The following is a 27,125-nucleotide window of genomic DNA, read 5'->3' as shown; positions in this document are numbered from 1 at the left end:
GATCTGCTTTCTGATGGTCTTCCAGAACCTTCTTCTTCTGATGAGAAGGGGAGCCTCATTCGGCTTCCGACAGCGTCATCATTCAGGTTCCTGCGTGCTGCTGAGTCCAAGTGCGAGCAGACGTACGGGTTCTTACCGTGCACCACCACGGTGCTTGGGAACTTGTTCTTGATCATAGTTTATGGCTTCCTTATGTACACCGCTGCTACCTACTTGTCCTCTGGGAGTGAGCTCTTGCTTGAGATCTTGGGCCCTGGAATCGTTGGTGGCTTGTTCCTTCCAATTCTTGGTGCTTTACCTGATGCCATGCTCATTCTCGGTAAGATACTTTTCTTTCGTTAATTGGGAAATGAAATGAAAATGTCACTGTACTTTGATTCGATGTTTTGACTTGATCTGACTAAAAATGCGCGAATTTCGTGAAGCTTTAATTTTTCATTTTTTTAATATTGAATTTTGTGTAAGTTTTGTTCCTTTTTCAACTTGTTGCTGATTTGAGTATGATTCGATTCATATAGATTTTTCTGCATATATTCTGATTGCCACGTAAGCATATATATGTGACGGACAATTCACTAGAACTGATGTGTACCTTGCAATTTTCTTTGATATTGTGGGGTTTAAAAGAATTTCTGGTCAAGTTTTTGAGATTTAAGATGCAGCGGTTTAGAATTTTGTATTTCTCTTGAGCTTTACGGGTAAAGTCATTGATGTGGAGCTTGATGACTTTAGCATTAAGAAGTTTTGAGATTGGTTTGAACACTGTTTTTGGTGGTTCTTTTTTTTTCTGACCCCTCCGAATTGTTAAGGTGAGTTGTTCCTTTTCGAATGTTTCCTTTTGATCCCTACCTGTGTGAGAAGAATATGAACCTCATTGTTCGCCGTAAATGATAAGTGTCTTTACTTTTTGGCTGTTTGGTATCTTTTGAGGCACTTGTAAAATCACATCTCATTATCCAAACCCAGTGGATATCTCTTTTCTTGATTTTTAGTCACGAATTAGGATGGATTCTGCGGTGGTGCCACCCCTCTTTCGGCCTTCCTAGGATTCTTTAGCATTTTGTTTATGATATTTCACTAGGGGCGCTTTCTTTTTCATACGCTCTTTCGTGTTTCACTGTGAACCCCACACCTTTGTCTTCATGTGTTATGACTTGTCCTTTTTTTAAACCACTAGTTTTGGATGCATATTTTCTCGTTCCTATAGTATGCTTTTCTTTTTAAACCTCTATACTTGTTGGCTGGTGCTTCTATAGCCGAGTCAATAATTACTTTTGTCATGTTCATGGTGTCCAATTGATAGCAGCTGCCGGCTGAAGCTGATTAGGAGCAGGTTATTCTGGAAAATTTATATCTAATATTTATCTTAAAAATTTAAATTGAGAGGGAGAATGAGTAAATGTGATGATGACTTTGAATAGCTTTACATTAATGAATGTTACTTTACATTGACTCTTTTTAGTTGCTTTATGACCAAATTATATGGATCTTGATGCCCTATTTTGACATTGTATTATGCTTAAATGCATTAGCTTTCCACTTGTCTTTGTTTTCTTATACACCTGATAAGGGATATTCAAAAATAACATTTGATGCATGAGATGCATCTCTTAAGGAGTATATCAAGTTTTATGTTTGAGAAAGTTTGAAGGGCTAAACACATTTGAGTTTTGAATGATGCTTTGGCAGTTACTTTAACTTCATCATGTTTATTTACCAGTTAACAGTGCGGGAATTTATTTTAAATTCAGACTCCTGAGTTATTAAATTAAGTGCAGTTCAGCATTGGCTGTCAGAGGCAGAAAAAGTCGAGTTTAAGATATTCATGGTTTAGCTAAGTAGTACGGCTGTTGCATTGAGATATCTCTTTTTGTATTTTGTTTGCGTCGGAAGAAATAGTTAGTTATATGATCTCTCTTATCTTGTAGCATTATAGTTGTTTTGGATTTACCAATCTATTGAAATTCCAATTTGTGTGACGTGTATTAATTTGCATTCCCCTCTCCTCCCTGTCCTTCTCTGTTTTGACTTCTACTCTGACTACTTTTGTTTTCTACAGTGTCTGGGCTTTCAGGTAGTAAAGAAACTGCTCAAGACCAGGTCTCTGTTGGAATGGGCCTGCTAGCTGGGTCAACTGTGCTGCTTCTGACTATAATATGGGGTACCTGCGTAATTGTCGGCAAGTGTGATCTGGTGAATTCAGTTGCATTGGATTCAGTAGACACGCGGGGATACAGTTTAACTGGTATATCTATTGATATTGTTCGATATTTAATTTTTTGTAGTATTGAGAGTTACTGGAGTAAACTTCTCTTTGCTCAGAATATTCCAGTATATCTTTGAATGACTTAGTAATGAAAGCAAGTACCTTTGTTCCGTCATTTTGGATCAAGGATTCATAATGCTTTCAAGTTTCGAAGAACTGGATTTGTGCACTGGCAATTGTTGTTGTTGACATTATAAGGCTAGAGTACTTTAGAACTTTGTGAAGGATGCTGGTTGAAACTATAAATATAAAATGCGGTTCATGGTTTTCTTATTTATTTATTATTTCTTCAAAACCATGATGTCTGTGCATGTGCAATAATGCTGTTTTGTTGCCAGTCCTGAAGATATAATTCTTTTGGATCCTTGGTCTAATAAGATCTTGATGTGCAGGTTCTGGTGTTAGTACCGACATTTGGACCAGTTACGCAGCAAGGATTATGATTATATCTGTACTTCCGTTTTTGATTGTTCAATTACCACAACTTCTCCATTCATCATCAGGAAGGCACTTGGCTGTTTTGATTGCTCTTATTGTCTCGTTGTTGTTACTAGCTTCTTATTGCTTTTATCAGGTAATTTTTCCTTTTATGTTGTACTTGTGCTTGCGTGCTTAAATACGTGTCTTGTGATTGATATGATAGCAGTTTGATTCTGGTAATACATATTTTAGCATTTTCATTAAACTGTATGTTGAATGAATATTTGATCCTTGTTGTTATAAGATTCTTTTCCTTTTTTCCCGCTTCATTTATAGGAATTAAGAAATAGAATCTTTTTTGCAGGTTTTCCAACCTTGGATACAGAGGAGGAAACTTGAATATGTTAGGCACAAGCATGTTATTCTAGGACTTTTGAGACATTTGAAGCAGCGTGCATTGGGAAGGCTGCTCAAAGAAAACGGTGAACCGGACAGAGAAATTATTAGAAAGTAAGGCTCTTTACTCTTTTTGCATTGACTTAAGCATGTTAGTTTTAAAGGAGCTTGTTGAAATTCTTTCCCAATTGTGGTTTCACTGACTTCTCAATGATATATGCAGGTTGTTTACAACAATCGATGAAAACAGTGATGGGAATCTTACTCATGGTGAATTGAGGGCACTAGTTGTTGGAATTCAATTTGAGGAAGTTGACCTGGATCATGATGATGCCGTAAAAAGAATAATGAATGACTTTGATACTTCACGCAATGAACTTGTAGATGAAGAAGAATTTGTTAATGGCGTCTGTAGATGGCTTGACAGAGCCAGGGGTTCTCGACCTGCGTCTGGTGATGCTGGCCCCCACACAGTGAAATTTTTAAGCAATTTTCACAATGTTAGTTTTGCAATGCTCGAGTTCATGATGTTATCACTTCCTGGGTTTATGATTATCTGACTGCGATTTTCTTTACAGGAAACAAAGAGGGAACATGATCTCCTGGATGTGAGTGGTCAAAATGAAGAAGTTTCTGAAGGTGTTGAGAAATCAAAATGGACTACAGTCAAGGCATTGCTGTTTTTACTACTGGGAACTGTTATCGCTGCTGCATTCGCTGATCCTCTGGTTGATGCAGTCGACAACTTTTCTGATGCTACAAGTATTCCTGCTTTCTTCATTTCTTTTATTGCTCTGCCTTTGGCAACCAATTCAAGCGAAGCAGTTTCGGCAATTATTTTCGCTAGTCGTGATAAGAGACAAACTGCCTCATTAACATTTTCAGAGGTTTGTTTTCTTGTTTCAAACTCATCATCTGTTTTAGATCACTACTCTAGTATGCTTGGATTTGTTCTTTGGCTCAAATGACTAATTTGCCGCAGCGTAATCAAACTTAGAAGTCCACCTAAATACTTAACTCAGTTCAATTTTACCTGTAAAATTGTAAAATCGATTGGGTACTTGTATGAGTTTAATAGTCAACATGAAAGTTTGTTAACCTTGCTAAACAACATGAGAGAATTACCTTGCTATTTTGGAATATATTCGGAAAGATCATAATCACTTCAATTGGCTATTTCCATAATCTTGATGCTGATTTTATATTCATCCAACGTGCATTTCTTTGATTTTACTTGCATTATATAAACGTTGCAAAGCTTTTCTTCTACTTTGAACTTACAACTTATGCTTACTTATTTCAATTGTGACTTGCGCAGATATATGGTGCAGTGACAATGAACAATGTGCTATGCCTATCAGTTTTCTTAGCATTGGTCTATGTAAGAGGATTGACATGGGATTTCTCTTCAGAAGTTTTGGTGATTCTTGTTGTTTGCATTGTGATGGGTGTACTTGGCAGCTTCCGTACATGCTTCCCTCTATGGACAGCCATAATAGCTATCCTCCTTTACCCTTTCACCCTGGCATTAGTCTATGTTCTTGATTATGTCTTTGGTTGGTCATAGTCCCATAGACACCAAAATTGTTGTTTTTCTTTGTTAATGATAATGCTGTTATGGCTCTTAACCCTTTTTGGGTTGTGTGGATATTATAGTTCTGAGGGATACTATTATGGGATTGACTTCCATTGTGAATGGCTGAGGGTGAAGTTTTTGGCCTATCTATAATAAATAATTATTAGACTTGATTGAAATTACTCTAGAATTATTATTATTATTATTATTATTATTATTGCAAGATGTAGTTCGTTTTGCCAACTCTAATTGATTATAGTGTTTCAAAAAGTATTATTAAAAAAATATTACTAGAATATAAAGAAAATATGATTTTAATTTTATAAACATATTAAAATCTATCATAGAACTCCGCCTATGTTACACTTGCGGTACATAGCCGGTCCCAAGCCCGGATAAAGGAGGAGGGTTGTGTTAGGTCTTCGGCAACCAACGTAAAAATATAGCCGAACCCCCCATGACATGAATTAAAATCTATCATAGAAATATATATACTTAATTTATTTAGTTTTGACGTAAACATAACATTTTTGTTGTTAAATTAGGTTGGATTTGTATCCAACTCCAACTGAACTCAACTTGAATAAACTCAACTAGTCCTTTGTATTGTAGATGACTAATTTCCAAAGTAAATTGTACAAGTACAATAGAAGCAGAACTGGACCCAACTAAACTAAGAAAAAGACAAAGCACAATCAGTTGCCCTCCACAACCCCACATACAAGAGTTTGTTACCACTCCAGTTCCTGACTAATTCCTACCATGCCATTGGTCTATGTGTTTCTTGGGAGTTTGGACACAAATACAGAATTCTAATAGGTTATAAATATAAAAATATTCGAGAGTATAAAAAATTAAATACAAAATTAATTACCAAATCAATTATTTATATTAAAAATAAATTAAACAATACATATATTTATAAACAAATATAATCTTATTGTGATAGAATAATCATTTTTTATGTTTTATACTTTTAAATATTATCAATAAAAATAAGTGGATGTCCATATTGTTAAAGCATGAACAATCCAACAATGGAAAAACAGAAAATTTGGCCAGATCAAATCAAGTCTCTAAAGAAACAAAGTAATGCAACATCTCTATCTACACATGGCCAAGATTTCAAGTCCTTTTCAGTCTCAAACTTTTACATGTGCAAACATAGAAACATCTACCCACTCTGCAAAAAATTTAACCTAAGATATGACTATGAAAAGTTTCATAGTGAGGAACAACTGTCAACTGGCCTAAAAGTTTGATGATAATACATATGAATTAGGGGGATGGAACTTGATCTTCTATTTTCCAAGTTTCAAATTAAGATCAACGTTTTCTTTAGCTCCATTAACATTCTGAGTTCTAGCTGTTGAAACTCCGATTTGCAGCTCATCGGCCGCCGGAGGGAAGAAATAATAAAAAGGTTTCTTCTGTTGATTGAAGCGGTTGAATGCTTGCAGTTGAGGAACTTGATCTTCTATAGTATCCTTTAGCGAATGCAAAATTGAAATTAAGAATGAAATTAGTATATCTTGTCACATTAGATGGAATAATGAAATTAACAAAATAGAAAACAAAGGCAAAGATTGAACTAAAAACATTTGAGTAAATGCCACATTCGGTCCCGGATCATTTGTCCGAAACTGTCATCCACAATTTAAAGATTACTAACCAGTCCCCAACCCTTCAAGTGAATGGTCTAAGCAGTCTCTATTACTGGTCTAAGCAGCCCCTAATCACTTGAATAGTTAAGAACTAATTAGGGATTTTCGAATTGTAAACAGCTGATTTGTCCTTTGGACAAATGGTTAGGAACCAGACAAACATATAATTTTTCCTACCTGAAAAGATGTTGATTCAGATTCAGGATTGTCCTGATTGGGAATCGCTAGGAAAGCCGAAAAAGGCTTCGTCTTTGAAGGCGGGGACGAAGTAGAAGTAGGAGGAGCCAATGTTAGAAAATGTCCAATGAAATTCTCATTTTCTTTGTTTCTTTTCCTTGAGTTTAGCTCTGAGTTGGAAGCAGAACATGATGGCAGTTCCCTGCTGATGATTAATATAGTGCATGGTGAGACAAAACAACAACTACAATAATGTGACAGAAGAAACAATAAAAAAATCAACAACCTGAGAGTTGAATTGCCAGCATCATTGTTGAATCCACTATTACACAAAGTATAATTGTAAGCAGGCACAGGAGGAGCATCCAGGCAGAAGGGGTAAGGCCTCTTCATGCCAATAATCTGTATCAAGTTTCAAACCTCTACATTACAGACAAACAAATTCGGAGGGTAATCAAGTTTACCTTAATGTCTTGCTACTGAATTCACTTAAAAAACTTGATCCAAATCAAGCAGAGAGTTCAGTTACTTAACCAAGGAATTACTAGGCAAATTGCACTTACCTTCTCGGCCTGCCTTGAGAACAGGCCGTTATCATTAAAATTTTGGTTTGAAGGGGGCTCTCTTGAGTAATGAGGCATTGGTGGTGTCGACACATTAACCTGCATATTCAACAAAACAAATCTTAACAAAGATCACAACTGAAAACACTTGATACAATAAATTATCTCGATCTTACCATGGAAGTCAATTGATGATGAAATTGTGGTGCTTTCTGTCCCAAATAAGGCAAAGACCAAACAGGATTGGATTCAAAAGGAAAGCTTGGTAGAAACTGCATAGCTGCAGGATCAACCTCAAATCCTGAATTGTGTGTCAACATCTGTTTGAGTGACATAGGCCTAAATTCAGCTTGTGATCTAGGAGGAGGTTGATTGGAGTGATGAAAGTTTTGGATCGGTGTTGATGCAACTGAATCTTGTTGTGGTGATTGAATGGGAACAGCATTCTTCTTCTGCAGTTCTTCCATTCTTATCTTCTCAAGCTGTGCCACACCAAGTCCTCTCTGTGGCACCTTTTTCTGCTTTGCCTTCTTCGAAGGTCTACCACCACCGCCGCCTCCTCCACCGCCGCTAACATTCCCATTACCATCGCTACTATAGGTTTGTATTTGAAGCTCTTGAGCTACTTTTGTATTATGATCATCTTCCATTTAATTGAAAACAAAAATAAAGAAAAGCTTGCTAGCTACTCTCACTCTCTCTCTCTCTCTAATAATGCGTCTGTGTTTTCCGGAAAATCTAAAACAGAATCTTTTAAATATAAATGCAAAGCCTTTATCTTTATCTCTATCTGTAATTTTTATGTGAACTCTTATATTGACGTGGCGGCACTGTTACATTGAGTTTATGAGTTTATTTACTTATGTATCATTATTAGAAAATTTAAAATTTTATTTTATTTATAAATTATAACTTATTATTTATTTAGATAATTACTTTTTAATTTTTAAATTTTAAATACACTTTTTTAAGAAACAATTACATTAAATTGTAAATTATTTGTTATATATTTAAAAGTTTTAAATACTTTTTAAATAAAATTATTCCTAATCTAATAATTATCTTTCGTTAATATGTTACTGATATCTTGCGTTAGTTTAACAAATAAATCATTCCTAATGTTAGTTTAACAAATAAATCATTCTTAATCTAACAAATTTCTTGTCTTGATTTTATATTTGTCAATTATAAATTGTGATAAGATAATGAATAAAACAAATTTGTTGATTATGGCACCTTTTTAAAATATTTGTTTATTTTTTTTATTTGGACGCTACATTTAAAACTTTGTAATTTGTGTATTTGTTAAAATTTATATTTTAAATATATTTATATATTTATTTTATCTACAAATTTAATTTAAATTCAAATTGAAGTTAATCAAGTTTAGAAAATTCTATCTGTGAGTCAATTATAAATATATAAGTTAGGGATAAGTATTGTTTTGATCTCTAACGTTTAGAGTTAGAATCGAAACCGTCCCCAATATTTTTTTTCGTATTAAAATCGTCCTTTTAACTTTTTACAGACAAAAATACCCTCCACCACCACCACTACCACCTCCCTTACTGCCTCAGATTGAAGAACACCATCAATAAAACATTATTTAAATTCAGAAATAGTAACATAAAATTCAATAACAAAATCAACACACAACAACAATGAAATCAGAAAATAACAAATTAAAATCAGAATTAGAAACAAAAGCAGACGCAAAAACAGAAGAAGCAAATATAGAAGCAGAAGCAGAAGCAGAAACAAAAGCTCAAGCAGAAGCAAGGTCGAAGCAAGATGCAGAAGCCGAAGTAAGAAGCAAAAGCAGAAACAAGAAGCAAAAGTAGAAGCAGAAACGGGAAGGTGCAACAGCGAGGTGGCGAGGTGCAGATGCAGCGGCGAGACGGCGAGGTCCTTTCCCCTTTCCTTTCTCCTCTCCCCCTTCGCGTTCTTTTTTTATTATTTTATAATTTTTTATTAGGATAAGGATAATTTAGTAATAAAATTAAAAATTTTATTAAAAATGACGATTTTAATACAAAATAAAACGTTAAGAATGATTCTAAATCAAAAATTATGTTGAAGACAGTTTCGATTCTGACCATAAACATTAGGGACCAAATTAATACTTACCTCTATAAGTTATAAGGCATGTATAGTACAACAATTCAAAGTACATCAATCACTTCTTTTACATATATTCAAAATCTAAAATTTCTCTATTTTTTTCAATGGCGGTTCATATTCACAAAATTATTGAGATCAATCCTACCGTTGATAATTTGTGTGTACGTATACGAGTGATACGATTATGGACACTGTCGAGTTACGAAAATTCTCCGTTGCCATATTCAATTGAGATGGTGTGGCTCGATGAAGACGCAAGTTTTCTACTAATTTTTAAATAATATTAAATTTATATTATTCATATTTTAAAGGTGTGTTTATTCCCATTTAATTGTTCTTTAATTTTTGTTTATCAATTCTAGAAAGAAAAAATACACGTCTAAATTAAAAAGACTCTTGTGTGTCGATTTGTAAGTTTACTAAGAGAACAAGAGAAAGAATATCTTATCAAATAAGATATTTTAGTGTTGGGTTCAATGTGGGTAACTTCAAAACTACACATCATGAATATGTGGTTAATTTAAACCAACAAATGTGCGCATACTTTCAGAATCGTCAAGTCTCCCATGATATGGATTTAACTTTGTGAGTTTTGACAGTCTTAATGCTCTTGTGTTCGATTACACCTATTTGATTGGTAAGTTTATTGTTTTAAAAAAAGTATAATTCATTGATAAATTTATTTATTTCATTAATAATTTTGGTCGTATTTTTTTTAATAAATTTATTGACAATAATTTTTTTAATCTATTCTAGATGTTATTGGATATTTTACTGAAATTAGGAGTAAAAGAACTCTTAAAAAAGATGACAAATTTATTCAGTACAATATTGTTAAATCAGAGATAAATGATAAATAATCATATATTTATTTTTAAAAATTTATAAATTTTGATATTAACTTTATTGCAAATTTATGTATTTGAATTTATTTTATAAGTTTATTCTCATCTTTTTAAATTGTTATTTTAATTTAATTTGTTATGAATATTTTTGTAATATTAAACTTTTTTTTTCGCTTGAAGGGTTTTAATTTGTTAAAAAAATTATGTTATTGGTGAAGAGATCATTTTTTATCTTTTTATATAAAATATTATTATTGGCATGTTGATATTAAAAATATAAATAATAAACATAATTTACAAAAAAAAATATTCTTCACGTTGTTTGATTTTTATGAATTTAAAATAATTATTTAACTAATTATTAATGTTTTAAATTGTCTTTTAAATTTTAATTTAATTATTAATTTTTTTAATTTCAAAAATATAATATATATATATATTAATACTATTTTATTGATGGTTAATTTTTAAGTTATAATGGCATGTTAATATTAAAAATATAAATAATTATAACCTTAATTTACAACAAAAAGCATTCTTTATTTCGTTTGATTTTTATGAATTTAAAATTATTAATTAATTAATTATTATTACTTTTAAATTATGTTTGAAATTTTAACTTAATTGTTAATTTTTAAAAATATAAAATATGTATATAGTATGATACTATTTTGTTGGTGGTTAGATTTTAAGTTGTAATGACATGTTAATATTAAAAATATAAATAATAAGTATAATTTAAAAAAAAACATTCTTTACGTTATTTGATTTTTATGAATTTAAAATGATTAATTAACTTATTATTAATTTTTTAAAATTGTGTTTGAAATTTTAACTTAATTATTAATTTTTAAATTTTAAAAATATAAAATATGTATATAGTATGATATTTTATTTTATTGATGGTTAGTTTTAAGTTGAAATTAGTTTCTGGTTATTTTATTATAAAAAATATATTTAACATTAAATATTATATTTGAAATGGAAAAAAATAGAGTGTGTATTTTTTGACAATTATGCACACGAGTTAAATGTTTTTTTAGGTTCTAGCAATAAAGATGGAATTGTTTTCGTCTTACAATTTGCTATAGTGAAATTATATAACGGTAATATTTATCCGTAACTTTTTTAAAATATATTTTTTATGAGTTTTTACTCATCTTGTATTAAATTAAATTTTTTAGAGAATATTGTTTTACAAAATTCTATGTATGGCACAAAGATGTTCTTCAATCTTGAAGATGAAAATGTCGTCCAATTTAAAAATAGGTGTGTATGTTCTTTTTTTAATTCTTGAGTTTAATACTATGTGTGTGTTATCTAATTTATAAGTATATTTTCTATTAAAAATCAATTCACTTTTTGCTTCCTTGATCATTAGTAGTATCTAATTTATAAATAATAAGTGATAACTAATTGTAATTTCAGGATATTGGCTATACCAGTAGTTTGCTTCCAACTTCAAAGACATTTACCGTAAGAGAGAAATAGAAGGTGTCAAGATATTTGTATAAAAAATAAATTTTTTGTTTGTTTTTTTTTTTTAGTTCGAGTTTAATTTTATTCAAAAGATATTATTGTGTTAAAATCAAATGTGAGAAAAATGTCTTTAATTTAACATAGTGTTATGTATAGGATTTATTGCTTAAATTTTCCAATAAGATTGCGGACAATGATGAATTTAAATTGTTGGAAAATGTTATTACACCAACCAAACAACTATCTCGGAGTCGGAAGATTCAGGAGTGGAAAGAAATACCTCAACTTGCAAAAGAATCAAGATTGAGAATGAAAATTAAGATTTTGGATGCTTTGAAATCCTATTTAACATACGTTTGTTTTGATGGAAATATTATTTTTTCTTGAGTTGTTATTTTTTTTTTGGTTTTTTCCAATTTTTATGCTTTGAATTTAGAATTTTTTTAAATATAAATTGAAGTTATTTGGTTATTACTTATGAATTTATTTTTCAATTCGATTTATACGGTTAAAATTTTGTTAATTTCTAATTTAGTATTGAATGTCTAAAGTTATAAATTTCTCATATGAAGTGTTTTTTATATAATTAAGTTGGTTATTAATTTTTAATGTGTACTTATTTAAAGATCTTATTCAAAGATATTTTTAAAAATTTATATAATTTATAAACAAACATACTAACTAAAAAAGATTATATTAAATTGATAAATAGAATTACCAATTTTATTAAAATGTGAGGTTATTTATGCTATTTGTAAAAAATTTAATTTGACATTCCTTTATATTTAATGCTGTTTCTAATGTTGTTTTTGACAAAATTGAATTAATTTAGTATTTTAAAAAAGTTAAAATATATTTTTTAAATTTACCTAATTTATAAAGTTGTTAATTTTAAATTGTATTTAATTTTATTTATTTGTATTGGCAAATAATAGGATTGATATCATTTATGACGAAACTAAAAATCATTCATAATTTAACAATTTCTATATTTCTAATGAACAACAAACATTTAGTTATGAAATTCTATTTAAAATTTTAAAATTTGCACTAGCTAATTAGGAAATTCTATTTAAAAAATTAAAATTTAAAATTCTAATACTAATTCTTAATTAAGTGACTTCTTAACCATTCTATTTTTAAATTTAAATTTTTTAATAACAATTCCTATTTTTTTAAAATTTACCTAATTTATAAAGTTATTAATTTTTAAATTATATTTAATTTTATTTATTTGTATTGCCAAATAATAGGATTGATATCATTTATGATGAAACTAAAAATCATTCATAATTTAACAACAGAAAAGTTCTGCATACAAGTCATTAGGGCTTGTATGCTTTACAAGTTCATTAACCAATAAATCCTCAAAACGTGCTGCAACCCTACGTCCAATACACGCGCTATATAAAGATTCCGCGTATTTATAACTACCAAATTTAAAAGATTTGTTTCCTTCTTCGTTCTTCTTCTCGTTCTTCTTCTTCTTCTGGTTCTTCTTCTTCTCGTTCTTCTTTCCTTATTTCTAGATTTGTTTCCTTCTTCGTTCTTCTCCTCGTTCTTCTTCTTCTCATTTTTCTTCTTCTTCTCGTTCTTCTCTCTTTTAACTCCACCTTCGTTTTCTATCGATTTTTGTTTACTGAAATCAAAGTTTAGATTCGTTTTGAAGATAATGGTTGATTCAACCTCAGATTCTCAGCTGAATCAGGGCGAAGTGGATTATGAATTTGAATCTAACGAAGTTCCTAAGGTTTGATTTACATACGTTTACTCTGAATTTTGTTGCAGTAATTTGTATAGCATTGTATAGCTGAATAATTCGTGAACATTGACTGTGAGACTAACGCGTCAACATAAATCTGTGGTTTGAATGTAATGTATTAGTTTTTATTGATTATCTGGAATTTATAGCAGACGCTCGGGTGTAGATCAAAACTTTTTTGGGTGTATTTGTTTCGGTAGTGTGGATGTATTTACAGTTATGGCTTTTTCTGTTATTTTAGCATAGTTGTTGTTGTTCGGGTGTATTATATCATACATGATTGTGTGTGTTTTTAGTTTTTGTGATGGTGTATTCTGCAGCATGTGTGTTTACAGCTTATGGCTTTTATTGTTATTTTAGTTGAGTTGGTGCCGTTCGGGTGTATTATATTAGCAATGATTGGGTGTATTTATAGTTTTTGACATGGTGTATTCTGCAGTCTCTCTCTGTTGTTGATGACCAGTTTGTTCCGAAGGTTGGAATGACCTTTACCACCCTTGAAGATGCTGGAAAATTTTACAGGAACTACGCCAAGGTTGTAGGTTTTTCTACAAGAGTTCAGAGCACAAATAGGAAGGGAAACGAGATTAAGAATCAATTGATTACATGTAGCAGAGAGGAAAATGGAAATCTAAAATATCTCCGACCGAGAAGACGAATCCGACAGCCGGTTTAAACTGTCCTGCAAGAATTTATATACACACATTGAAGGATGTTGGTGCTTGGATCATTTCAAAGGTTGTGCTGGATCATTCACACCCTTGCTGTCCAAGTAAAGCAGAGATACTCAAACAGCACAGGGAACTAAGCATGTCCATTCGTCGTACAATAGAGAATAACGAGGAGGCTGGTATCAGACCAAGCAAAACTTACCAATCATTTGTTGTGCCTGCTGGTGGTCATCGAGAGTTAAATTTTATTTAAAAGGATGTGAGGAATTACATTACAAGGGAAGTGCAGAATGTTTTCGAACAAGAAGATGCAAAAGAATTCAGGAAATATTTGTTACGAATGAAAGAGAAGAATCAGAATTTCTTTTTTGAGCTTGAACTCGAGGAGGATCAATCGATTAAGCTGGCTTTTTGGGCCGATGCAAGAAGTAGAGCTGCCTTTGAGTATTTTGGAGATGTTATTTCATTTGACACCACCTACAATACAAATAGGTAACAAACTGTCCCTGTTTATGATGCTAAATTAATGTATTTTTATGAATCTGCCGCAGAGGTGTATATTGGGTGTCTTTTGGGTGTATAGAAAGCATTTTGTTGGGTGTACCTAATGATTTTTTATTCTGCACTATGGTAATTTGTTTCAGATATAATTTGGTTTGTGGTTCTTTTGTCGGGGTGAATCACCACGGTCAGTCAACACTTCTTGGATGCTCTTTAATGAAAAACGAAGAAATTGAATCATTCAAATGGTTATTTCAATGTTGGCTTCGTTGCATGGGAGGAAATGCTCCGAAAGGATTTCTCACCGATCAATGCGCATCAATGAAAAGGGCTTTAGAGGCCTGTATGCCAACAACAATTCACCGTTGGTGTATTTGGCACATCATGAAGAAAATTCCAAGCAAATTAAACGGCTATAAAGGACATGCATATATTGAACAACAAATGAGCCAAGTTGTTTGGAACTCTCATAGCAAAGACTCATTTGATAGGAATTGGAATGATTTTCTACTGAATTTTGGTCTTGTGGACAACAGGTGGCTTTCAGGTAGTGTTGTTTTAAAATCTGCAGCAGAGGTGTAAATTTAATTTTTATCGGGTGTATTTATAGTCTATGTTTGGGTGTATTCTGCAGATCTCTATGAAGACCGTCATATATGGGTTCCAATCTATTTGGATCACCATTTTTGGGCAGGGATGAGAAGCACGCAAAGGAGCGAGAGCATGCATTCATTTTTTAACAAGTACATCACCCGGAACAGCTCGCTTATTTAGTTCGTCAAACAGTACGATAATTGCCTCGGAAGCAGGGAGCAAGCAGAGAGAGAATCAGATGCTGCAGATTTTCATACGGTCATACCGTGTGCAACCAAATCCTCCATTGAAGCTCAGTTTCAAGATGTGTACACTCATCAAAAGTTTAGGGAAGTCCAAGCGCAATTCAGAGGAAAGGTGAATTGCATCACTAGATTAACGAATTCTGCTCAAGGCTATTCAGTATATGAGGTTCAGTATATGAGGTTAGAGAACAAGTTTTCAGCTCAATATTCAACAAGTTTGTGGTTACTTACGACTCAGTTGCAGCCGAGGTAAAATGCCAATGCTTATTATTCGAGTCGAGAGGGATACTGTGTCGTCACGCACTAAGCGTGTTAAGCTTTGAACAAGTAAGCCAAGTGTCACCTAGATATATACTGGAACGATGGAGCAAGAAGGTAAAGAGGCGACACACACACATCAAGAGCAGCCACGACAGCCACTTTTGGAGCCAAGAAGCAAGAGGTTTGACCAATTGGTTTTTCGTTCGCAAAATATTTGCGAATTTGCATTCGAATCGGAGGAGCTGACTGCAATTCTGCACCGTGCGTACGATAACGTCATGGCTGAGATGGAGTCATTGAAAGCCAAAAGAAAGGGCACATCTTCTTTATCTCACGAAGACGCCAACTTGGAATCCGTTAACGAGCTTCAAAGCCCCCCAAGGATTCGAACAAGAGGACGTCCAAAACATAGGCTAGGTTCAAAGTTGGACAAACATATTGCAAATGTCATAAAGAAAAAGAAAACAAAAGTTTTAAGCGAGATAAAATTGATGTTCTTTAAATTTCTAGTGATTGAGTTTATTTTTCTCGTTAATAGTTTAGCTAATATGTGAGTTTGTTATATTCAGATAAACCTGTTTGATGCTGCATCAGTGATGCATTCAAATTCTAGCCAATATTAAGAACATGTTATGAATTATCAGTTCAGGGTACCAGCAGCAGGGGACAACTCTTTGGGTGTATAGTTACAGAATATGGGTGTAAAATCAATGTTCTTTTGGGTGTATTTTTTGTGAATTTTATTGTGATTCACATTTTACATATAGATACATATATATACTTCAGAATCTTCTGTTTGTTTTTTTTTTACAATGGTTTAATGGTTTTAGGTATTAGGGTTTAGGGTTTTAGGGTTTACAAGTTAGGGGTAAGGGTTTAGGTTTTAAGTGTTTAGGGTTCAGGATTTTAGGCACAAAGCATCAAGGGGGATAGATTTAAGGGTGTATATTCAACTTTCTTTGGGTGTAAAAAATGGCAGGTTATGGGTGTATATTTGATTTGATATTTTCCTTCATATTATAGTACCTATAATTCATACATTTTGAACACAGCACACAAAGTTTAATAATTGAAAGAAATTTCACAATAAAATGCATTATAATTGTCAAATATTTACAACATGTCTTCCATTTGTTACAAGACTATATAAGATTTACATTAAGCAATGTCAACATCCTGAGAATCTATTACATTAAGTAGTGTCAACATCCTCAGAATCTATCTGACAATATGGACTCAATAACAACGAGGATGGCTTGGACAGTCTTATTGCATTACTTCCCCTAATGGCTTCATGTTTGTCTAGATTCAGGTCATGGAATAGAATCCGGGAAGCATATTCCACTCTAAAGTGGTCCACCTCGTCCTACAGTAAAAAAGAATATTCTGTTTAATCAACCATGTTAATTGAGTAATGTAATACAGAGTTATTTAGTTTTAAACATATTTACCTGAGTCCAATTATCCCACTCATACTTTCGCCTCTTAATGTTTGCGGGCTCAAATATCTCAAGCCACTTCATTACGTAGATAGCACAGTCATAGCTGAAAACAGAAAAATAAATTATAAATTACATATAGGAAAGTTTAATTTTCAGAGTGAAAGATTTATACCTTGTCTTTTGGCCCGAGATGTGAAGGTATGGTGCTACAATTTCCCTGTCCTTGTCCTTTGATTTCAGAGGTGCCCCCCAGCATATACTTTAATTTGTGATATTACGTATCCCTTAAAACACAAAACAAATCAGTAATAAATGAATAATTTCAATAAAAGGATACACCCAAAGGAGTTAATAGTTACCCCTTATATTAAACAGAAATACACCCAACTATATATATACAGAACACAGAACCAGCTTACAACAAATGTATTCAGCACAGTTCTTTCTTCGGTAGGAGATTTGTTGTGTACTGGGTCGACTATATAAAATTTCTTCTTTCTTGTATCAGCGACCCATAACCACCAATGGTCTGAATGGCAAACAGGTGCAAAAATCTGAAATATGTGCAGATTGAACACTGTTTTAATTTATTTGGCACATAAGTACAAATCGTAATAAGAAGTTTTTGAAATGAAAACTTACATAACGATGTGATGCTAATCTTTTAAGGTCCAAGAAGGGTATAAACATTGGGTAGTCTTCCACCCTGAATGGTCTATTAGTTTTAGCGTTTAAGAATACCCCCTTTGGATGATTTACAATCGCCATGTTCTGCAAAAATTGAGAACAACCAAATGAATCCAGAAAATACACCCAAACGAATAAACAACTCCCACCCAATTGAAGACAGAAATACACCCAAATGAATAAACAGAATACACCCAATGTAAGAAAAACAATATATCCTAACGAATGCAGAAAATACGCCCGAAATTAGTTGAAGCAACCCTTACCAAAATATCAGGGGGGAGACAATATACTTCTTCTTGAAACCTTTGAATATTTTGTTGGTTTAAGATGAAGCACATGGCAGAGACAATCTAGAAAAACAAAATACACATCAATCAGGATTGTACTTAATTTTGGTGATAAAAAAATTAATATTGTTGTGATATTACCTCAGCTTCTATATGCGTTTTAGGCGCAAGTGATGCAAGGTGGAATTTTGACAGAGTGTATATATCTCCAGCTTGGAGTCTGCCGATGTTGTCAAACTCATCAGTTCGCTCATTTGAGTAGGATTTCACTCATATAGCCCAGTGGTGGCATTTTTGTTTCATGTCAGTAGTATCTAAATTTGGCCTGACAGGAGTTTCAAACTTCTCGAAACTCTCTGCCGCACTCTCCTTTGGAATCTGCGGACTTTTTTCTTCTTTTGACCCCTCACCACTTGCAATTTTATGTACCAGTTTCTCTAATTGTTCTAGCAGTGTTGGGGAATCTGGAATTTTTGCCACATGTTCATCTTGCGTTGACGTTTCCTCCTGTGTTGTTGTTTCTTCTTGGCTCGAATCAGTAAAGCCAAGGCTGAATGATGGCAATTGATCTTTTTTAGGAACGTACGATGCTGTCCGTGCCATCATAAACAATGTAGCAGCGTCTTTTGGGGCTGGATTACTGCGTGATCATTTATAACATATTGTAACAATAAGAATATACGGATGATAACCAAAACATTGATTTTACTGTAATGAACCTACATTTTAGATGGAGCTGGGGGAGGTGTGCGTGTGCTTTCTTCAAGTTTTTGGGGGGTTCAGGAGTGCTGCACGGCACATAAAATTAATCATTACGTAAATAAAACTATTCAGGGGCAATATACACCCAAACTGTAACCCAATATACACCCAATAATATTTCTTACGTTTTTGTAGTTCCTTCAATTTGTAGCAGAGGGGTTGGTTCATATTTTGTCTCAGGTGTTTCTTCAAATTCCGGCACAACGGTTGTTTGGGACACTGGTAGACAAACTTGAATCGGAACTCTAAACAAGAAGAAAAATGAAAGGTTAACAATGCCTTTGAAAATAAAAAGGTTATAAGAGTGAAATGTTCTTGAAAAAACTCACATTGCAAGAGCTTCGGATGGTGTCTCTTTCCTCACAAGCATCATATTCAAATCAGCCGGCTCACTGTCTGACTCTTCAACCAGACTCATTCTAAAATACACCCGAACAATTCAAAAGAAAGACAGGCTTTGTTTTTTGAGAACTTACATAATTGCAGTTTTTGGTTTTTTTTCCTGCCTTTTTTTTCTCGAATAAAACAATAAAGGGATTTTTTTTCTAAAAAAAATATACAGAATTAGAAGTAGAAGGTAATAAAAGAACAAAAGTAATAGTTATTTGAAAGAGAAATTACATGCTGTCTGCCAGTCTGTTTACGCTACTTTGTGTTGTGTGTCCTTGAGAGGAAGGATCATCACTTCCCAAGTTTACGTCCGGTATTCTAAACAGAGTTCATGTTATTCAGACAAAATATCATATAGTTAAATCATGATAACAAGATTTTATTAAATAAAGCTTCTTACGTTTCAGAGGAGACATAGTGACCTTCCGTCGATCGCAAGTCAGCTTCCTTCTCCCTGCGAAACAAGAAACAGTTATTAACAAAGAAAACATGCTAAAATCTGAAATATACACCCCAACAAGACATACCCCTGTGCAGCAGAATTTTCATTATTTCCCCTTAAGAATTCATTTAGTTCTTCACTTCCTATTTCAGATCTGTCAGTACATTCATAAAAGAACATGTTAACAAAAATAATCATGATTATAGACGGTAATATAACTTACAAAGTACTGTACCCATGATAGGATTGATTTTCTTCAGGAGATGAATGCTCAACAACAACCTTTTTATTTTTGGATTGTGTTCTGGGTGGAAAAAACAAGTATGAATCAGAAATAAAAAATTAATTTTATCACAAAATATTATTCAAAAAAGTGCTTACTTTTTTGGTTTTTTTTTTTTTTTTTTTTTTTTTTTGCTTCTTCACCGGTGATGATTTTTCGCTTCTATAAGTTATTAAGAGACACTTCTGTTAATACATGAAATCTTTATAATAAAGCCAAAAGAGAGGAGTAATAATTTCAGAACATTACTCATAAGTTGATTCAGATTCTGCCTCAGAATCTTCTTGACTCTTCTTCTTTTTTTGGAGTCGATTCTGGAAGGCAAACAATTATTATTTAAAACATAGTAAAGATATAAAATACACCCAAATGAATGCACGATATACACCCAAATGAATACACAATATACATCCAAAATAATAAACAAAATACACCCATTTTAATAAACAAAACACACCCAACTTGATGAACAAAATACACCCAAGTATGGTACTTACTTTTTTCCTATTTTGCTGGGTTGTTTTCTTGGTGAATCCTCTGAGTCTTCTTGAGTCTCAGACTCAGAGGTAGAACTCTCACTATTATTTGTTTCTGTGTCTGAAGACGATGTTGAACTTGCTTTCCTTTTTTTGTTTTTTTTTATTTCTTGTTTTTTTTTTCTTTTTTCTCTATTTTTTTCATTTTCTCTCTTGTTTCCGCCATCTTTACAATCCCCTGAAACATTAGAAATTTTAGTTAGCGACATTCAGGTAAATAAAAATACACCCCACATATTATGTTCACTTACCATATTTTCCTCTATTTCCTCCTTCATTCTTTTCACCAACTGCTCCTTACTCTAGTTCACTATCCAGGGTTTTGGTGGTCTTTATGCCCTCTTCTTGTCTTTATTTTTAGAGAGATGAAAGTAAATTATCATCAGGGCAAAGAGGCAGCCATCAATTACCTTTTTCTTTTTCTCCTTGTAATCGGTTACGCCTTTGATGATAAAATTCAATACATGCCCTCCCCAGTTTCTCTCTGTTATGGTCTCCATCTCAAAAATTGGAGTTAGGTGCACAGGCAAGATTTTGTTTATTGTCGTTGGTAAAAGGAATGCCATCTGTATATAGAGGATGAAAATCCTCTTGAACATTAGGCGATCCTATTCGTTACCAACACCAATATCCATCATCTCATCTGTAAGATTTTTGAGGGTCTTACCCTGGAATCTTCTAAAAATTTCTTTATTATCCTCAGAAAGTTTCTTATAATTGACTTTTGTAGAAAATAGATCTCATACAAAAAGGAAAACAACATAGTATGAAAATCAGTTTAAATACACCCATGCATAAGCTTAAATACACCCAAGCATCAGTTAATATACACCTATAATTTTTAGCGAGTTACCTGATGCCTTGATGCCAAGCGCATCACCTATTCTTTTTGGTATTATTTTAAAAGAACCATATCCGGTTTCCAGCCTATTCTCCCCTAATTTGAAGTTGTTAGCCAACTCCCTTAATACTTGGTGATGCACCCTTAGTGGTGGGATGTGCATCAAGCCACCGAATCCCAAATTTCTCACAATCATTTTCTTCTCCTCACTCATATTTCTGAATTTGTCACTTAATAAATGTGTTGCACACTTAAGGTCTTTGGTTTGCTGTAAAATAAAACAAAATTATAGTCAGATATATTTCTATTATATAAAAATGATTTCATCTGAGGCATATATTTGTTCTTACATTTTTTTCAGCTTGATTTCTCACTGCCATTTTTTTTGAAACGAAAAATACACCCATAGATGTCAGTAATATACACCCATAGATATGATTCAAATACACCCATATATATAAGTAATATACACCCATAGATATGATTCAGATACACCCAATAATTTATGCCATATACACCTAACAAGTTACTCCATATACACCCACTAAATTATGCAATATATACCCAAGAACAACCAATATTACAAGGACAAGCAATGTTAGAATAGTTGCAACAGTTGATTATATTACACTATATTAGTTCAGAAATTTATATCCAACAAATTATGCCATATACACCTAACAAATTACGCAATATACTCCTAAAAATCAGTTACGAGAAGAACTAGAACAAGAAGATCAGTAAAACGTAGAATAACTAAGAAGAACAGTAAAACCTAGAACCAAGAAGAACAGTAAAACGTAGAACAAGACGAATATTAAAAACAGAAAAATGAGAGATAGAACAAGAACAACAGTAAAACCTAGAAGAACGTAGAAGAACAGTAAAACCTAGTTCTTCGATTTCGAAATGTGAAAAATCTACAAGATGACTAAAATAGTAATGTACCTTGAGTAATATTTCTTCGTTTTTTCTGAAAATTGTTGATGGAGAGTTCTATCTTTTGTTGATGGTTTCTGCTAATCTTCGCGACGAGTTCTATCTCCTGATTTTGGAATGTTGCTCGAAGGTTGATGGTTTGTGTATTCTTCGAAGGAGAAGTGGAAGAGTGCACCATAACGAGCGCTTTTTTCCGATGTGTAACGATTAAGTGACGCGCGTGACATTGACGCTATATTCAAAGGGTGTGAGTGCGCGTGTAGTCTTATTGGGCTGGGCCAACTTGTAATGCTTGTATACCTTTTTTGCTTGTATGTGTAGCAGGCTCGATTTAACAATTCCAATTTTGTGTACCTCCCATTATTTTAAAAAATACTAAAAATTATCATGTTAAAATATATCACTTATCTCACTTTCATATCTAAATTTTTTAACCTATCTCAAAACAGCAACACATACAAAATTCGAAACCATAATCTGAGAGGAAAAAAAATCTAATCTAATCTAAGTCTAATTTGAGAGAGATTTTTCATTTTTGAAGATTTACTCGAGAATCTTCACTAACAACAAACCCACAAAGATAGTTAACTATTGAACAAAGATTTAAGAAATTTAAGATTCAAACACAGTAAGGTATAAAAGATAATTTAAAAAAAATAACAAACCTTTTCAAAATACAAACACATGCAGATTTACTCTATACAAAATTTATGAGTGATCATTACTATTTCATTACTTTGAAGCCAAAATCCTCGCTCAAATCTGCCTGATTTTGTTCCTGCAACGACTCTTCATGAACTAATATCACATATACATATTCTCTTTTTGGTTCTTTCTTTCTCAATATCATTTTTTGAGTTTCATATAAAGAGCCTCTTTGTTTTTAAAACAAAAAGCTAAATACAACAAAGTGAAACATAAATAAAAAAGTATTAAATAGATAAAATAAATTAATTCTTAATCATCTTTGGTAAAAGTTATTAACACCCAAAAGATTAAATATCACTTTACTTCTTATAATTCTTAATTGACCTGTTGATTATCCTTGCAATACCTAATTCTTGATCCCTGAAAATTCTGTCATTTCTTTTCAACTAAGTACTCCAAATAATAATAATGAAACCAAACTCACCAACATTCTATCAATCCGATTACACGATTGACCTCTAAAACTTACGATCATTCAGTTCTATATCTATCAGTTCCATAATACTAACACACTTGCGCATTTCCTTTCTTCCAACCACACAATCTCATTGAAGACACCCATGTAACAAAGAAGAACTTGAATTGTACTACATCAAACTTAGTAATCACCTCCTTCTTTGTCTCTATCAATCTTAACATATTCACCTTATTTTTACGCTTAAATTTTTACCATTATTCACTCTCTAAGAGAATATTAAAAAATTTTACAGAATTTTTTAAGATTAGAATTAATTTATCTAAAATTTTATAGAAAGATTTTTTTTCTAAAAGATTAAAAGTTGAAAAGTAACTTAAATAGTTGACAAAATCGCGTAACGTTTTTACGGTTGAACTTCCTCTTTTTGCTGCGCTTCCTGGTGTATGAGTATGTAGAGTAATAATCCTGCAAAATTGTAGACTTTTCAGAATCGCAAGTCTGCCAGAAAAAATACATCTCCAAAAAAGAGTGAAAAACCTTATTTTTCACGTATAGCAATTGGTGAAGGAGAATGTTGGTTGAGTCTCCTGCTATTGCCGAAGATTATCGTGTGTGGGTTTCTAAGGCAAGCAGACAGCTCCTCCATAGACTTGCTCTCATTCTCTCTTTAGGTCTCCATCCCGGACTCATCTTCTGTTGGTGCTTCAAACTTCTTCCTCTCATTGGTTCTTTTTTGTGTCCTGTTTTTGTTATTTTGTTGTGCTAATTTTATTACAGAGGAATGCTAGGGGTCAACAATTTTGGTGTTTTGTAACCATCAATTGGCTATCAATAGTATTTTTAATGGTGTGAGATTATATCTAATGGTGTAAGATTGCTTACTTTTGTTTTGATGGTTAAGTGCTGGCTAGAAAACACAAAAATTACTGACATCTTAGACTTTTCCTTTATTATATTATTCTACTTTATTGTACTCTATTATCTCCTGTGTTCCTGTGTTGCTGCCTATTTCCTTTAATATGTACAGGTACTTTTCTTGAATTATTCAATTTGTTTTTAGGCTAATTCTATAATGCTTTTTGTTTGGTGCCTAACTTTTGTCTAAATTACTTTTTATAATAACTTTAAAATATTTAAAAAATTTTAACTTTTATACTTTTAAATTTAAAATTAATTATTTTACCTATTTTAATAATTAGGCAATACTTTTTAGATAGCATAGTAAAGAAATTTAGTGAAAATTATATGTATATCTGACTTAGATTCTATTGGGGGATGAGATCAAAAAAGCATTCTTCATTTGGTGAAACACACCATTGGCATGTGCAAGCTAAGTCTTAAAGAATTAATGCTTTTTGGGCTAATCTTGGATAAAATGAGTGTAAGCCACTAAAGATATATACCATTGGATTCTATAGGGTAATACTTTGCATGAGTTATTAGTAATTTATTTAAGAATTTGATATGGCCAAATATATATACTTTGTATCGTTTTCTTTCAATGCACCTTTTAAATTTGTTTGTATTATTGTTGTAAATATGTGTATTATTTGGTGGTGGATACTACAATGAAGATGGCAAAAATATCTTCTCATGAAGATGCTTTGGTTAAAAGTGTGGTTTATTTATTTAGCCACACTTTAAACAAAAACAACACTTTTATAAATATTAAAATCTAACCATACAATCCATCATCTAAAGGCCAAAAAGAAATATACTCATATGAAGACAATTATGCCATCTTCATTATAGTATCCACCATATTTGGTTGCATTATATGAAATAGGTGTAGACCTAATGAGGTGTAATATATATGGTAGGTGCAAGGTTCAACCAAACATGGTTCTATGAATGTGAAAATTAAGATAACATAGAATCTTATCATAGATGGCTTGGTGAATACCCCAAATATTTTGTGTAGGTAGCAAGATCTTAATTCTCCTTAAATGCCATGAAAGACAAAATTGTAGGGCCATACACATATGATCTTAGTTTCCTCCTCTTCAGGCTTCAAAAACGGTGCTGCTTGTCTATTTGTTAATGACAAAATTTCTTGGGTTGTTTTTGAAAAGAAGACTGAAAAATAAAAATTAAATTAAATTTTTGTATTATATTTAGTGTAAAATATATAAGATTGTATTATATATTAGTATTTTATTTGGTTTAAGATAAATATATATAAAAATGAAATAATAATATTTACTAAAACAAAAATGTTATTCTTATATCAAAAGTTGTCACTAAAATTAACCACAAATATATTTATATATAAGTATATGTGTGGTTTAATTTATTTTCAATATATATTTATATTCTAACATATATTTTATACTAATGACTGATTTTAGTATACACGTAACGTAGTCGTTACTAGAATACATTTAATTATTAAAAAAATATTATTAAAATCCAGTTTTTATTCCTAAAAATTTCAATTCTTTATATTCTTATTTTCTAGAACTACCGAATAAACTAAAATTTTAGTTTCAGTCTCTAATCATTAAGCATAATATTAAATCTCAGTTTTTAATGCAATCTTATATAATGTAACTGAAATTTAAAAAAAAAATCTAAAAAATATTAGATATTCTACTATCTTACTGAGATCGATTTGAAGTTTGTTGTGCCTGAATATAAACAAAAAGTGGTCCTCATGGAAGAGAAAAGGAAAAGATTGAGATAGCTTTCTTCATTGGCATGACATGAAGCTAGAAACTTATTTATTTCTTTCTTTCAACTTAATTAAGATAGAAGTATATCTATAAATTACTTTAAAAATTGTCAAAGATAATAACTATATTGGCTCATCAATTGAAGGTAACTTAACTAGTTCAAAGAATAACAATTATTTCGATCAGTTTTATAAAATTTAATTTAATCCAATCAAATTAATTTAGTTTAGTTTAGTTAACTTTATTATAATATGAACTGAATTTCGGTATTTTATCACTAATTAAAGAAATATTGAAAGCTACTATGCTATATAATATATATGAGGTGTGCATGCAATTATATTATATTGACATCTCATCTTGATTATATTTCAGTAGAAGTGTCGCTTTCTTCTTATGCATGGGATCTAATTTTCATGAAATAAGAAATATAGACAACTGATTGGTTACCAATTAAATTATTTTTCCTTCTCTTTCCTCACCATTTATTTGAGATTCAATTAATTGATCATTTCGTAGTAAGAGCAGCATATACCTTATTTTTAATATAAAAATATTATTTATACACTAAAATTATGTATAATTCAACAAATTTTTAATATATATTTTATATTTTAATATATATTATTTTATATTAATAATTAATTTTATTAGCTAATTTTAGTATATATTTATTTTTAATCATATAGGTTAATTAACATACTATTTTTTACAGTAAAAAAACATTTAGTTTATGCGCAATTCAAGGATCCAATCCGATTTCCATTCGAATTTTGCGGATTACATTTGAGATGTGAATCTATCAATTCTTATCAGGCTAAAATTCGAAACAATAAACATAAAAAATTAATTTTAATTAATTAATATTGACTACTTTTTTATTGTAAAAATTAATTTTAAAATATTAATTGATATTCGTTAAAAGAAATTAATTGATAATGATTAAAAAAATGAACTCCTCAGTTAAACTACTCAATGACGGAGCTTATGTGGGGCAAATGGGGGCCATGGCTCCAAATTGTTTATAAAAATATTAGTAGTTCTTATGTCAAAGAATAAATTTAGTTCAATTGGCTTAATCCTCTTCCTCTCAATTAAGATTTTGATGTGTTCAATTCTCACTTTTTGTATTTTCTCTATAATTTTTAATTTCAAAGCATTAACATCTCTTAGA

At 31.6% G+C, this 27,125-nt stretch overlaps 2 protein-coding genes across 2 annotated transcripts in view; one reads left to right on the top strand and one right to left on the bottom strand.

The window, feature by feature from the left end:
• Positions 1-4,837, top strand: part of LOC107459761 (sodium/calcium exchanger NCL) — a gene marked incomplete in the record, with an annotated part of 5,266 nt that extends 429 nt beyond the window's left edge. The window contains 7 exon segments of the mRNA XM_016078016.3: positions 1-319; positions 2,060-2,245; positions 2,659-2,840; positions 3,051-3,196; positions 3,306-3,582; positions 3,661-3,969; positions 4,401-4,837. Of these exon segments, the coding sequence (XP_015933502.3) occupies positions 1-319; positions 2,060-2,245; positions 2,659-2,840; positions 3,051-3,196; positions 3,306-3,582; positions 3,661-3,969; positions 4,401-4,649 (1,668 nt within the window).
• Positions 4,838-5,691: 854 nt separating this feature from the next.
• LOC107459592 (protein SPEAR2) lies at positions 5,692-7,776 on the bottom strand. The gene is made up of 5 exons (XM_016077826.3): positions 7,239-7,776; positions 7,063-7,161; positions 6,786-6,901; positions 6,500-6,701; positions 5,692-6,145 (listed from the first exon to the last, which is right to left on the bottom strand). Exons 1-5 carry the CDS (start codon positions 7,710-7,712, stop codon positions 5,960-5,962), a joined length of 1,077 nt encoding a protein of 358 aa, XP_015933312.1. The 5' UTR covers positions 7,713-7,776; the 3' UTR covers positions 5,692-5,959.
• Between the last annotated feature and the right edge of the window lie 19,349 nt (positions 7,777-27,125).

This window comes from Arachis duranensis, chromosome 7, assembly GCF_000817695.3.
Source record: "Arachis duranensis cultivar V14167 chromosome 7, aradu.V14167.gnm2.J7QH, whole genome shotgun sequence".
Lineage (NCBI taxonomy): Eukaryota > Viridiplantae > Streptophyta > Magnoliopsida > Fabales > Fabaceae > Arachis > Arachis duranensis.
This window is presented reverse-complemented; position numbering and strand designations above follow the sequence as displayed.